The 12,604-nt window shown below is 38.4% G+C and overlaps 1 protein-coding gene across 6 annotated transcripts in view; it reads right to left on the bottom strand.

Moving 5' to 3' along the window:
* EEA1 (early endosome antigen 1) overlaps positions 1-12,604 on the bottom strand; it is a 135,802-nt gene that overhangs the window by 36,125 nt on the left and 87,073 nt on the right. For all 6 annotated transcript variants that reach the window (XM_075124288.1, XM_075124289.1, XM_075124290.1 and 3 more), the window contains 6 exons: positions 12,230-12,433; positions 9,685-9,885; positions 5,773-5,886; positions 4,256-4,411; positions 3,408-3,547; positions 1,870-2,200 (listed from right to left, as the gene is read on the bottom strand). In XM_075124288.1, the coding sequence (XP_074980389.1) occupies positions 1,870-2,200; positions 3,408-3,547; positions 4,256-4,411; positions 5,773-5,886; positions 9,685-9,885; positions 12,230-12,433 (1,146 nt within the window). The remainder of the gene's footprint in view (positions 1-1,869; positions 2,201-3,407; positions 3,548-4,255; positions 4,412-5,772; positions 5,887-9,684; positions 9,886-12,229; positions 12,434-12,604) is intronic.

Here is a 12,604-nt window from a genome sequence, read left to right as displayed (position 1 = left end):
TAGATTGGCAGCTCAGAAGTGGAACCACAAGGATGGCCATTTTAAAGTACCAATAAATACTGAGGTTCTTCCCCTTGTCAGGGAACAGTATAGGCTCAAACACCATCTTTATTAATTCTGGAGTAAGGTATTACACAGAGTAAGTAAGGATGGCAGAATTGGAACCTTTGTTAGTAATGTGATCTAAAATCTCTCTCTCTCACACACTCTCACACACACACACACACACGCGCGTGCACTTCAGGTCCAAATCCCAGTCCCTGAAATCAATGGCAAAACTCCCATGGACTTTCCCGGAAGTAGAATATGGACCTTATTTTTAATAGTATAAACTGAAGAGTAAATCCTTCCAGTTACTAGAGTAAATGTAAATAGTTAAGCAGAAGTAGCTAAGGCCAGGTCTACATTATAAACATACCTCAGTATAACTACATTGCTCAGGGGTGTGAAAAATCCACAGCCCTGAGCGACACAGTTCTCTAACCTAACCCCCAATACCGACAGCACTATGTCGACAGAAAGGCTTCTCCCCTTGACACGCTGCCGCTTCTCACAGAAGTGGCTTAACGACGTCGGCGGGAGAAGCTCCCGAGTCAGCATACTAGCATCTTCAATGAAGCACTACAGCGGCACCACTGCAGCATTTTAAGAGTAGACCTGACTTTGTAAAACATTTTGCAATCACAGGTATTCATTAAAGAAGAACCAAAAGGACTTTTTATACAAGGGACAGAAGGTGGGGAGAAATGTGATTTGTAATTGTAAATACTGATTATTTTTGAGTGGAAATAAAAATAACAATCACACATGGGAGCTGAGAGATGGTCTGATGCAAAACAGGAAAAGAAATTGGGAAAAATACCCCTACGATAAATTTTAAACATAGAAAATTCACAAAATCTGTATTGCTACTGTACTAGGTGATGTTGCTATAAGCAGCCAAAGTTTAAAAAAGAAAAAAAGAAAAATGGGGATTATCGTTTTAAACACAGTAATAGTAAGGGTCACTTTTATAACAATAATGAACTCCTGGCCAAGCATTTTGCCGCCATACTGCCGCTTCTTAGGTCACTGGAATCAGTTAGCTTTCTGACAGGTCTTGCAACATGTTCAGATGTGGTATTTCCCAAAATGACAGACACAATTATTCTATGCAGCGTTGTAGCCATGTTGTTCCCAAGATATTAGAGACACAAAGTGGATGAGGTAATATCTTTTATTGGACCAGCTTCTGTTGGGGAGAGCTTACAGAGCTCTTCTTCAGCTCTGCAGACTTGTGTAAGCTCAAAGGCTTGTCTGCAACAGAAATTGGTCCAATAAAAGATATGACCTCACCCACCTTGTCTCTCCAGACACCATTATACTTACCAGAACTAGCAATCTTCCATCATACCCATAACAAGTGCACCAATGTGTTCTGCATGAAACAGATTAGAAAACCAAAACTATAATACATTAAGAAAAACTGACTTCATTGTTCTCAAATGTGGGTTGCATTTTGGCAAAATTTCACAATCTGTGTTTTTATAGGGCTATCCAGTGTTTTCCACATTTCACATATAATTGTTTCAATGCTCATCCCCGTCCGTGGTTTTCTTTGCCATATTAAAAAGCAACTAAAGGGGTCTGGTTTCTGGTATGAACCAATGTTTACCAGTAAAAACATCCAGCCACAACTTAATTTAGGACTTACAATTATATCTCAGTTTTGTTTTTCTTAAGGCAATCATAATTTCCACAGTTGGTGCCATCATCTTTGCAATAAATGTGAGCAGTTTTCGTACTAGAATGCAAAGCAGAGCTGACAATCATGAATGAGAAAACTGAAAAATACCCAATACTGGATGCCTGATTAAATCCATAACTAACCATTTCTGCCACAGTGGCTTTTCCTTTCTGTTTCTCCTTTTCCAATTCATCCTTTATATCCTTCAAGGATTCAATGGTTTTTGATAATTTGTCTTTGGTAACTGTAAGGTCTTTCAATAAAGTGTCTTTCTCCAACTTCATTTTCTGCAGCTCTAATGTTGCTGCTTGAATCTTGCCATCTAGTTCCTTACGTTGTTTATTTGTCTCTTGATTTAATTTCTCAAGGTCCCGTTTAAGGCTTGCTTTTTCTTCCCCTTGCTTTGATATTTGCTGTTTTGCTTGTTCCAGGGCATCAGATTTCTTCTCCAAATCCAATTTAGTACTAGATACACTGTGCAAATACAAAGGAGAGCAGTGAAATACAAAACTTTAAAAAATTATCCCTAAGTTGTTTTGTGTAATTAAATCTACTCTCTCTAATCAAAAACATTAATCGTTCTTCTAATTTAAAACATGTTTTTTCAGATGATGTACTGATGTTTCGTTTCTACACTTAAATGAATGACATACTCTGAAGTCCCATTTTCAGGCTGGTGGTGGTTCTTTAAACATTACGCCTATGAACTACCCCTGGAGAGCTAACATGCAAATTGTAAATCAAGATGAATAAAAACCAAAATTAAGGTTTTTTACTCAGCAGATGTCTGAACAGGTTAATATATTCAGATCCATCAACTGGCAACATACCCTTTGGTTCTATGAAAGACAGTCTCACACACATTATTCCCAGACAGAGTTAAAAGTTAAGAGACTGACCTTCAACACAACAACATTACCAGATATGTTTTGTGGTAGTTTTTGTTTGTGCTAAGTGCTGGAGAAATTGCATTTGCAATTAAGATTCCCACACCAGCTTTAATGCTATCCTGTATCCCCACTAACTTTCCACCTATAGGTTGAATCTCCCTTGACCATTTATCGCACAAAACTTAAATCTGCTTAGTCAAGCATAGGAATTCCAATATTCTCATCTGTTCTATGATAATAGAACCTGCTCTTACCCATATATCAGGTATAGGTGGTGATGATGAATATCTCATTTATATACATATTAGAGATCTGAGCCCCATGCTGCGAAGGACCCCCTAATTTTTCAGAGGATGGTATGATAATGCAAGGTTGTTTGCTGATGACCAGCTTTCTGCTGCGGATACAACAAGTGGGACCTAGACAGAGTGTACAGAAGAGATGGAGGAAGTACACTGAATGCATCTCAACCCACTCAGGTTAAGTCACGGTACTTGGTGACTCACCTATGGGATGAAGGCTGATGGCTGAAGTGCAAGTCAAACAAGGCAACGCTTATCTCCCCTGTGTGGGGAAAGATGCAGAAGCCCCCACTGAGGTGTAGGGTTACTCTAGTGTTTTAGGTGAGTTCTGGTGATCATTATGGTGAATAACTGATCATGAAGGTGAATAATAATTTCAATTCTAGTCTAAGAGTATAAACATGCATTTGTTTGTTCTTATAGAACAATTCAAATTTGAATCTTGGTCTCTGGGTCTGAAAAGTAATGCATTAAACAGTGTTAGCATACACTTCTCTTTTTGCTTCAAGCTGTTTGGTCAGTTCTGTTGTTCTGAGGCCTAGCTCTGTACACTGCTGTCCTTGCTGTCGTAGCTCCTGAAGGGCCTGTTCTTTGCTTGCTTTAACCTCAAGAATGTCAGTTTCAAGTTTCTGTAAAAGAAAAGAAAAAGCTACAGTTACCATAACACAACCACCAGAGTGAAAAATCACTCAGTTGTTCATAAATGCCTCCAGCCTCCAGGCACAAAGATCTCACCCCTAGTCTTCACGTACATTTAAAATTAAATATACTTCTATATTGTAATGGATTCAAATATCTGCAAAATGCTTAAAATACGGTAATCTAAAAATAACCCAGTAATTTATAAATGGAACATACTCCACCTCTGTGCAATTGTATACACTTCTCATGTTACTGTATTCTGTCTTTTTGCCTCCTGCCTCAAATGTAAGACACTGAAGATGTGTGTACATTAGGGTCTGATCCTGCAAACACTTATGCACTTAAATAAAGTTACCTGAAGTTTATACAACCACAAATATGAGAGTTCTGAATTTAGGAAGTGGCCTATGTCTCATCTCTTAATATTCTCCATGAATTATATTCAGGTTGCAATTGGCGGGGAAGGAGGCTGGGGCAGTGGAGGCAGTTATGGCATAACCCCACTTTCTCATTCATCAGCTGAAAAAGGAAACACTGGGAAAAGAGAATACCATCAACACCACTTTTTAGGTGGCTGGCCATCCTCCTCCTGCAATTTCCGCACTGCTGTTACCATGCATTATGAAACAATTTTGGTGCTTTACATGGTGAAAGCTAGTTTTATAAACTCAAGTTCTTCATTTCTGAATACAAACCTTAAGCTGTCCCTCTAGCTCCTCCGTTTTCTGTTCTAAATGAAGATGTTTCTCTTTATACTCTTTAAGACTGGCTTCCAGCTGTGTACAATATTCTTGCTTGTCGTGCAGCTTAGCCGTAACCTGATCTAACTGAGTGTTGACCTTATTTATCTCCTATGAAGTAAAATATAATTGAAAATGGTTACTTTTATTAAGGGATGAGTATTTTTTAAATTATTAAAGAGTTCTCTAAACACATGCCTAAATATTACTTGTCTAAAATGTTCAGATGGAATTTTTAAAAAACATATACATTATACTGGAGAAAAACAGCATATTCAATAGCTTATACTTTTCAAATTGCTTTTAAGGCAGAACTTTTTCATGCTGTGAATCACACCTTCATAAAGAGATTGTCTTAAAGAACAACTCCTCTCCCATTCATAATCACATAATATTCTTGTGGCAACTACACCAATTGTGTGCATGGGAACATAATATTAACCTATTTGTAGCAGTCAATTAAATTTAGCAGGAACAAGGACAGCCAATACCATGTGACCAGTCAACTCTCCACAGACTCCAATGGTTTACGAATCATAGTTTGAAAACTATTGGTTCAACATGGAACAATATTATTCTCTATAAGAAATGGAACACATAATGCTGATAGTCAAAAGACCCATGCGTTTTATGGTGAGCTGGACCTAACTTGTGCGAGACTCTGATGCAAGAGACTGACAAATTTGTTAGCAGCTTCATTTAACATAAAATATGGGAGATTTTTAATTAATTAAATATGAAAATGAAAAATGCAATCACTACAGGAGAACTTGTGCTATTTATATTGATATTCAATTCCCCACCCAAGAAGGCATGGGAGGCAGTGTTAGTTTTTGAAGTGGTTTGGAGTTGTGGATGTTTCTGCTGAAATAATCAGCAGCAAAACAATTAATCATGTTGACAGTTAATTTGTTATCTATTGTTTTCAATATTAGCACCCCAATGAGACGTGCTGATTTAGGGATGGAGTGCACACAGACTTGCACCAAAATAACTAAATTGGTTTTAATTCATCCCTTTTTTATTTTACTGCAAGTATGTGTGTGCACACAGTTATTTTGGAATAAAAATATATTTCTTCATTTAACTGAAGTTTGCTTTTTTATCTTGAATCTGCAGACTCCAGAAAAACAACACTGCTTTGTTTTACACTCAGTATACTTTGTAAAGTCTCTCTTCATAATCACACAGGTTAGAAACAATTCTGTTCTGTTACAATATGGAAGTTTAGATTCTAGAGTACATTTCTGCAGCAGGGGTGGATTCCACAGTCAATTCCATACATTACAATACACAGGGCCCTGCTTATAACAAACAGGACAAAATATATCACATATTCAAATACTCTGAATAAATGTCTCCAATGCATATGCAAATCCACAAGGACTTGGATTTTTTTCCCAAACCAAATTGTCCTTTTCGTTTTGTACACAGGTTATCTTAGATGATCTAGTAGCATTAATTTCTCCTACCTGTTGTTTATCTTGCAGCGCATTCTGGGCTGTGTCCAAATGATTCTGAAGATCTGCTCTTTGAGCGGCTTTTGATGCTTCTGCTGAAAGCAGTAATTCAGTCTTTGCTTTTATCTGAAAAGAAGAGTGTTTCAATGTTTGTAATCTGAAGATCATAAAGAATTCTTGATTGCAGCTGCTTTTAACTCAAATTTTCTTCATACTAACAAGCGCTTTAATACTAGCTATTTATTGCTAATTATTAGTAATTCTGACATGATGAAATGTTGGACACAGCTAAAACACAAGTTATCAATAAAGTTTAGAAAGCTGAAGACAGAATGGAACAAAATAAAATACAGTTATGAGTAATTGTTCTTCTCTGAAGGCAGGTCTACACTACGGGGTTAAGTCCACTTAAGTTACACAACTCCAGCTACGTGAATAACATAGCTGGAGTCGACATAGCTTTGGTCGACTTATTACGGTGTCTAAACTGCACTGGGTCAACAGGAGAAACTCTCCCATCAACTTACCTTATGCTTCTCGTTCTGGTGGAATACTGGAGTTGATGGGAGAGCGAACTGAGGTCAATTTAGTGGGTCTTCATTAGACCCACTACATCGACACCCGGTGGATTAATCGCCACACCAGGGATCCATGATAAGTGTAGACATACCTTGAATTATGGGGTCCAATCCAGCTCTCCTTTGAGTCAAGGGAAATCTTTTCATTGATTACAAGTTAGATTGGACCCAAGTTACTTCGACACATTCATACGCTAGTTGTTGTGTGTTTTGGGGACCCAGAAAGTATTATATGCAGCTACCTTAAATAACAACCAGATGCTCTGATGCATGCACTATCTGTGACTGAGACTGCACAGATAGGTACAATGGACCCTCTCTTCCTCAGTTCTTACCTGTCTGCCTGAGAAAATAGAATCACAGACTTTAAGGTCAGAAGGGACCATTATGATCGTCTAGTCTGACCTCCTGCACAACGAAGGCCACAGAATCTCACCCACCCACTCCTGTAATAAACCTCTAACCTATGTCTGAGCTATTGAAGTCCTCAAATCGTGGTTTAAGGACTTTGAGGTGCAGAGAATCCTCCAGCAAGTGACCCATGCCTCACGCTGCAGAGGAAGGCGAAAAACCCCCAGGGCCTCTGCCAATCTGCCCTGGAGGAAAATTCCTTCCCGACCCCAAATATGGCAATCAGCTAAACCCTGAGCATGTGGGCAAGACTCACCAGCCAGACACCCAGGAAAGAATTCTCTGTAGTAACTCAGATCCCACCCCATTTAACATCCCATCATAGGCCACTGGGCATATTTACCACTAATAGTTGAAGATCAATTAATTGCCAAAATTAGGCTATCCCATCATATCATCCCTTCCATAAACTTATCAAGCTTAGTCTTGAAGCCAGATATATCTTTTGCCCTCACTGCTTCCCTTGGAAGGCTGTTCCAGAACTTCACTCCTCTGATGGTTGGAAACCTTTGTCTAATTTCAAGTCTAAACTTCCTGATGGCCAGTTTATATCCATTTGTTCTTGTGTCCACATTGGTACTGAGCTTAAATAATTCCTCTCCCTCCGTGGTATTTATCCCTCCGATATCTTTATAGAGAACAAACATATCTCCCCTCAGCCTTCTTTTGGTTAGGCTAAACAAGCCAAGCTCCTTGAGTCTCCTTTTCATAAGACATTCCTCGAATCATCCTAGCAGCCCTTCTCTGTACCTGTTCCAGTTTGAATTCATCTTTCTTAAACATGGGAGACCAGAACTGCACACAGTATTCCAGATGAGGTCTCACCAGTGCCTTGTATAACGGTACTAAAACCTCCTTATCTCTACCGGAAATACCTCGCCTGATGCATCCCAAGACCGCCTTAGCTTTTTTCACGGCCATATCACATTGGCGGCTCATAGTCATCCTGTGATCAACCAATACTCAGAGGTCCTTCTCCTCCTCCTCCGTTACTTCCAACTGATGAGTCCCCACTTTATAACATAAATTCTTGTTATTAATCCCTAAATGCATGACCTTGCACTTTTCACTATTAAATTGCATCCTATTACTATTACTCCAGTTTACAAGGTCATCCAGATCTTCCTGTATGATATCCTGGTCCTTCTCTGTATTGGCAATACCTCCCAGCTTCATGTCATCCGCAAACTTTATTAGCACATTCCCGCTTTTTGTGCCAAGGTCAGTAATAAAAAGATTAAATAAGATTGGTCCCAAAACCGATCCCTGAGGAACTCCACTAGTAACCTCCTTGCAGCCTGAGAGTTCACCATTCAGTGTGACCCGTTGTAGTCTCCCCTTTAACCAGTTCCTTATCCACCTTTCAATTTTCATATTGATCCCCATCTTTTCCAATTTAGCTAATAATTCCCCATGTGGAACCGTATCAAATGTCTTACTAAAATCACGGTAAATTAGATCCACTCCGTTTCCTTTGTCTAAAAAATCTGTTACCTTCTCAAAGAAGGAGATCAGGTTGGTTTGATACGATCTACCTTTTGTAAAACCATGTTGTATTATGTCCCAATTACCATTGACCTCAATGTCCTTTATTACTTTCTCCTTCAAAAATTTTTCCAAGACCTTGCATACTACAGATGTCAAACTAACAGGCCTCTAGTTACCTGGTTCACTTTTTTTTCCTTTCTTAAAAATAGGAACTATGTTAGCAATTCTCCAGTCATAAATAGAATCTGAATGGCAGACATGAAGGGTGTGTCAGCGTGGATCTGTATGGCAATTTTCAGAGATCTCCAGCTACTGGTAAGTTAGCTATTTTTTTCCCCTGATTAAAGGTTCCATCCTGCTCTTACTCAAAGCAATGGCAAAACTCCCATTTGATTTAATGGGAGCAACATCAAAGCCTAAACGGTTTTCATGGATTCCCACCCCTATGGAAATCAGTGATCTACATACACCTGGAACTAATAGAAGGGCTGAGCAGTAATAATGATCATTATGAACCATATCCCAAATACCAGTAGTAGCCACTTCCCACATTTCAGAAATGGACACTTTATCAAGACAAGTCTTAGACTATCTGCCAAACCTCTGGTCAAATGTACCTTATTCCTTCTGGGACCTGAATATGAGCCTCCTTGTAGTAGGCTTCAAAGCACTCAGGCCTGATCTATGCTAGGAAATTAGGTCAGTCTAACTATGTCACATTCAGGGGTGTGAAAAATCCACACCCCTGAGTGATGCAGTTAAACCAACCAAACCCTGGTGTGGACAGCACTAGGCTGACGGGAGAATACCACCTCTAAGGGAGGTGGAGTACCTGTGCCAATGGGACAGCATAGGTAGTGTCTTTACTGAAGTACTATGGCAGCGCTGCTGCAGCATTTTAAGCGTAGACAAGCCCTCAGTCTCTCTCAATTGTGATTAAGTCCCCGTTGGAACTTTTGCTTGACTGCATTAGACAAAAAACCCAAAACCCAGTAAAATATAAAACCACTTCAAAAATCAGTAATCTACTAAAATTCTGGGTAGTGTCAGGTTCTTCATGACCCTGCTTTGACAGATTCTCACCCTGGCATGTGGAGTATAGAACCATTAAAACAGTTTTCAGACAGGCTTCTTAGCTTTGATGCACACAGCAAGTCTGAGGCTTTTAAGGAGACATAACTTCTCCTACCTCGACTCTTTAGTGGTGGTTGTGTTCTTTTCGGTGTGTTGTTTTTTGGCTGCAATCCTTATATCTTAGAACGGCTGATGTCTTGCTGGATTGTATCTTGCTTATTGCACTTTATTTGGCCATTTTTTGCTTACAAAACAAGCAAACTTTAGTAGAAACTTAGCCTACTAGCCTTGTATATTCAACAAAGGCCACCTTTTTCCACAATGAAAAGCAGATGGATTTTTTTCATTAGCATACAGTACAAAGTCAAATTACCTGTAAATCAAGCTGGGATACTTTCTCTTTGCTTTCATTTAGCTGACTATTTAGTTCACCAATGCTTGTTTCTAGGGAGAGCACACGGTCTTGAGCAGCTCTCAGATGTGCCTTCTGCTCTTGCACCTGCTCATGCAAATTCTCTTGGGCTTGTTTATGGCTTTCCGACTGATTCTTCAGCTTTTCTGTTAGCTGAGTTACCTACAATATAAATAAGCTGCCAATTAAAAGTCCAAGGGCAAAATTAAAAACATCCTAAAATTCAAAAGATGTTGTTTCGATTACGAAGCCCCAATACTGATCAACTTCACCACTTATTAATTCTACAAAGTTTCTCTTTCTGGACAACAACAGTGCATTTATTTTTTGTGTGCAATACATGAGTCACCCCAACTTTTAAAAGCATAACTATTTTGACAAGATATTCAAAGGCAGCAAGCATGATCACTCTCATATAACACTGTGAGTGTGCACCCTTCTGTGTGTGCCCAGTTTGTGTTAGCTAGGTTGAGAGATAGATAAGGATGGTTGAGTCTTACTTTATTTATAAGAAAAATAATATAAACACATCATGGAGGCACCAATTGTGGTTCAATAGTTAGGCTGAGTTGAGCTTTGCACTGAAGGCCTGGACTCAACCCTTTGGTTATGTATTACTGCCCCTTTTCCACCTAAGTGGATAGTCATAGTTTGGGGCCCTTGGAAGGTTCCAGCTGGAAGTAGAATTTGATGGTATTTTATTTGCTGCGGTCCTGTTTATTGGAAGGAATGTTCAAAGTGATGGGCCTCTGAATACAGAGGGAACCAAGAACAAAAGAGCAGTTTCTAAGCTTACAGCCCACAAACCTCTTTAGCCAACAACAATCCGAAAGCTCTCTAGCTTTTTTCATGGTCACAGGCTCCTCCTTGGCTTTCTTGCCTCTCCTTCTCTCTGTTCTTGTCTGCTCTCCATTTCTGTGTGCTCCCACCCTTACTTCCTCCCACACATTCCTGGTCACAATACCCAGTAAAACCCTCCACCCACATGGTGCTAGATTCTGGGCAGATGCTATTGGGCTTTATTTTGCATGTTTAAGCATCAATTTGAATGAGGTTTTAGCTTGACACATAAGGTTATGAGCTGGGAGAAACAGTATGAAAAATGCAACATACAGCACTTGCTCCTTGAATATAGGATGTATCTGCCAAGAATTTAGAAGTAAATCCATTAATAGAAAATTATATATATTTGATTGTATCCCTCTCCCTCCACCCTTCATGTTTCACCTGTCTTCTTAAGACCTGACCCTGCAAACACTTATACTCATGCTTTTCTTTACACAACATGAGTAGTCCTGCTGACATGTGTATAAATGTTCATATGATCAGTACCTTGGATTATAAACTCTTCAGGATAAGGGTATATCCACATGACCATTAACACTAATGTGAGTTACATGTGATCCATCCAGAAAACAATATATCCCTATCAATTTAATCTTTGCCCATTTCAAAGCTCTATGTCTGCAGTAAACATGAACCGAACTCCATTTAATTCATATTAGTATTCTATATATTGTGTATGTTTTATTATAACATTACAGCAAGTATGGCAAAAAACATCCATTAATTACTCACAAAAAATTGACATGTGTTTGCTACCAAAATATTTTTCAAGTAGCTCATAAAAGACACAGGTGTTCCTTCCATTACAAACAGGTAACAGCTGGTATTGGGAACTAGTACATTTCTATCTTATTTGTACCAGTAGCATACACTAAGGACTATATGCCAGAGAACTCACATTCAGCTCTAATTACTACTAATGTGTTGCACATATGCTGGGAAAGGAGAACATGGTGTTCTAATAACCTTTGTTAGTAAGTGTGCAACAATATTACCATATTGGTATTTTAAACAGTATACTAAAAAAATTCCTCTAGTACAAAAAGAGTCACTAACATACAATCACATTACCTTTTGCAAAATTATGAAGTAAAAATTGTATGCACAAGTAGTAGTAATTCCAGCATAGCTTTTTAAAAAATATATGTGTGTATATACATACACACATATATTTTAAAAGATTATGCAGCTAAAATTACTTTAAAATACCTTTAAAATATCTAATAATGTACCTTTCAGATGCTACACTGTGATTGTAATTTCCACTTCAAAGAACTTTTCATTAAATCATATTCAGTGTATGTTATGTGTTTTCTTGTTCAAATATGTTATCAATTAGATTTCCACAAAGGTAAGAAAAACTAATAATAAATCATTTTGATTGTATGTATACACACCATCCTTCATATCCAAGTGCACAACTTGTACAGCTGGATGTGAAGCACCAAAATGTATTGCTATCAGAACAAGATGGGGGGGGTGAGGGGGGAAAATCACAGAAATCTTGTGAATTTTATAAAAAGAGATGCTAAAGCAATACAGTATCCAAAAAAGGGCGAAGTACAGTGGAGGCTGAAGCTGCAGACTGGGAGATAGAAACAAAGGAGACTCTTCTTACACAAACTTTCTTAAGGGTATTGGAGATTTTTGCATTTCTTACCTGCTCTTGCAAAGTATGATTTTTCTCTTGCAGCTGGTTAAGAACTGCAGTTTCTCCTTCCCCCGCTTGAATTTTCGCATACAAGTCCTCTCTTTCTTTTTCTAACAGGGTGATGTTCTCTCTACTCTTTTGTAGCAAGGCCTCAAGGTTTTGAATTTTTTGGTCCTTATCTCCAATCTGACGCAGTACTTGTTCCAAATCATTCTAAAAATGCATTAAATAGTTTCTTTAAGTATAGGGACCTTAAAAGTTATTCCTGATGCATGAAATGTTAGATATCAAATTTCACAAATACTTACTACATATTCTATTTTGAAATTATAAATTCCTTCAATGTTATTTAATTAAAAGAAGAAAATGGTATACATTAGGAAA

The sequence above is a fragment of the Caretta caretta genome, chromosome 1 (assembly GCF_965140235.1).
Source record: "Caretta caretta isolate rCarCar2 chromosome 1, rCarCar1.hap1, whole genome shotgun sequence".
In the NCBI taxonomy this organism is placed as follows: Eukaryota; Metazoa; Chordata; order Testudines; family Cheloniidae; genus Caretta; species Caretta caretta.
Note: the sequence above shows the minus strand (reverse complement) of the source record. Positions and strands in the feature narration are given on the sequence as shown.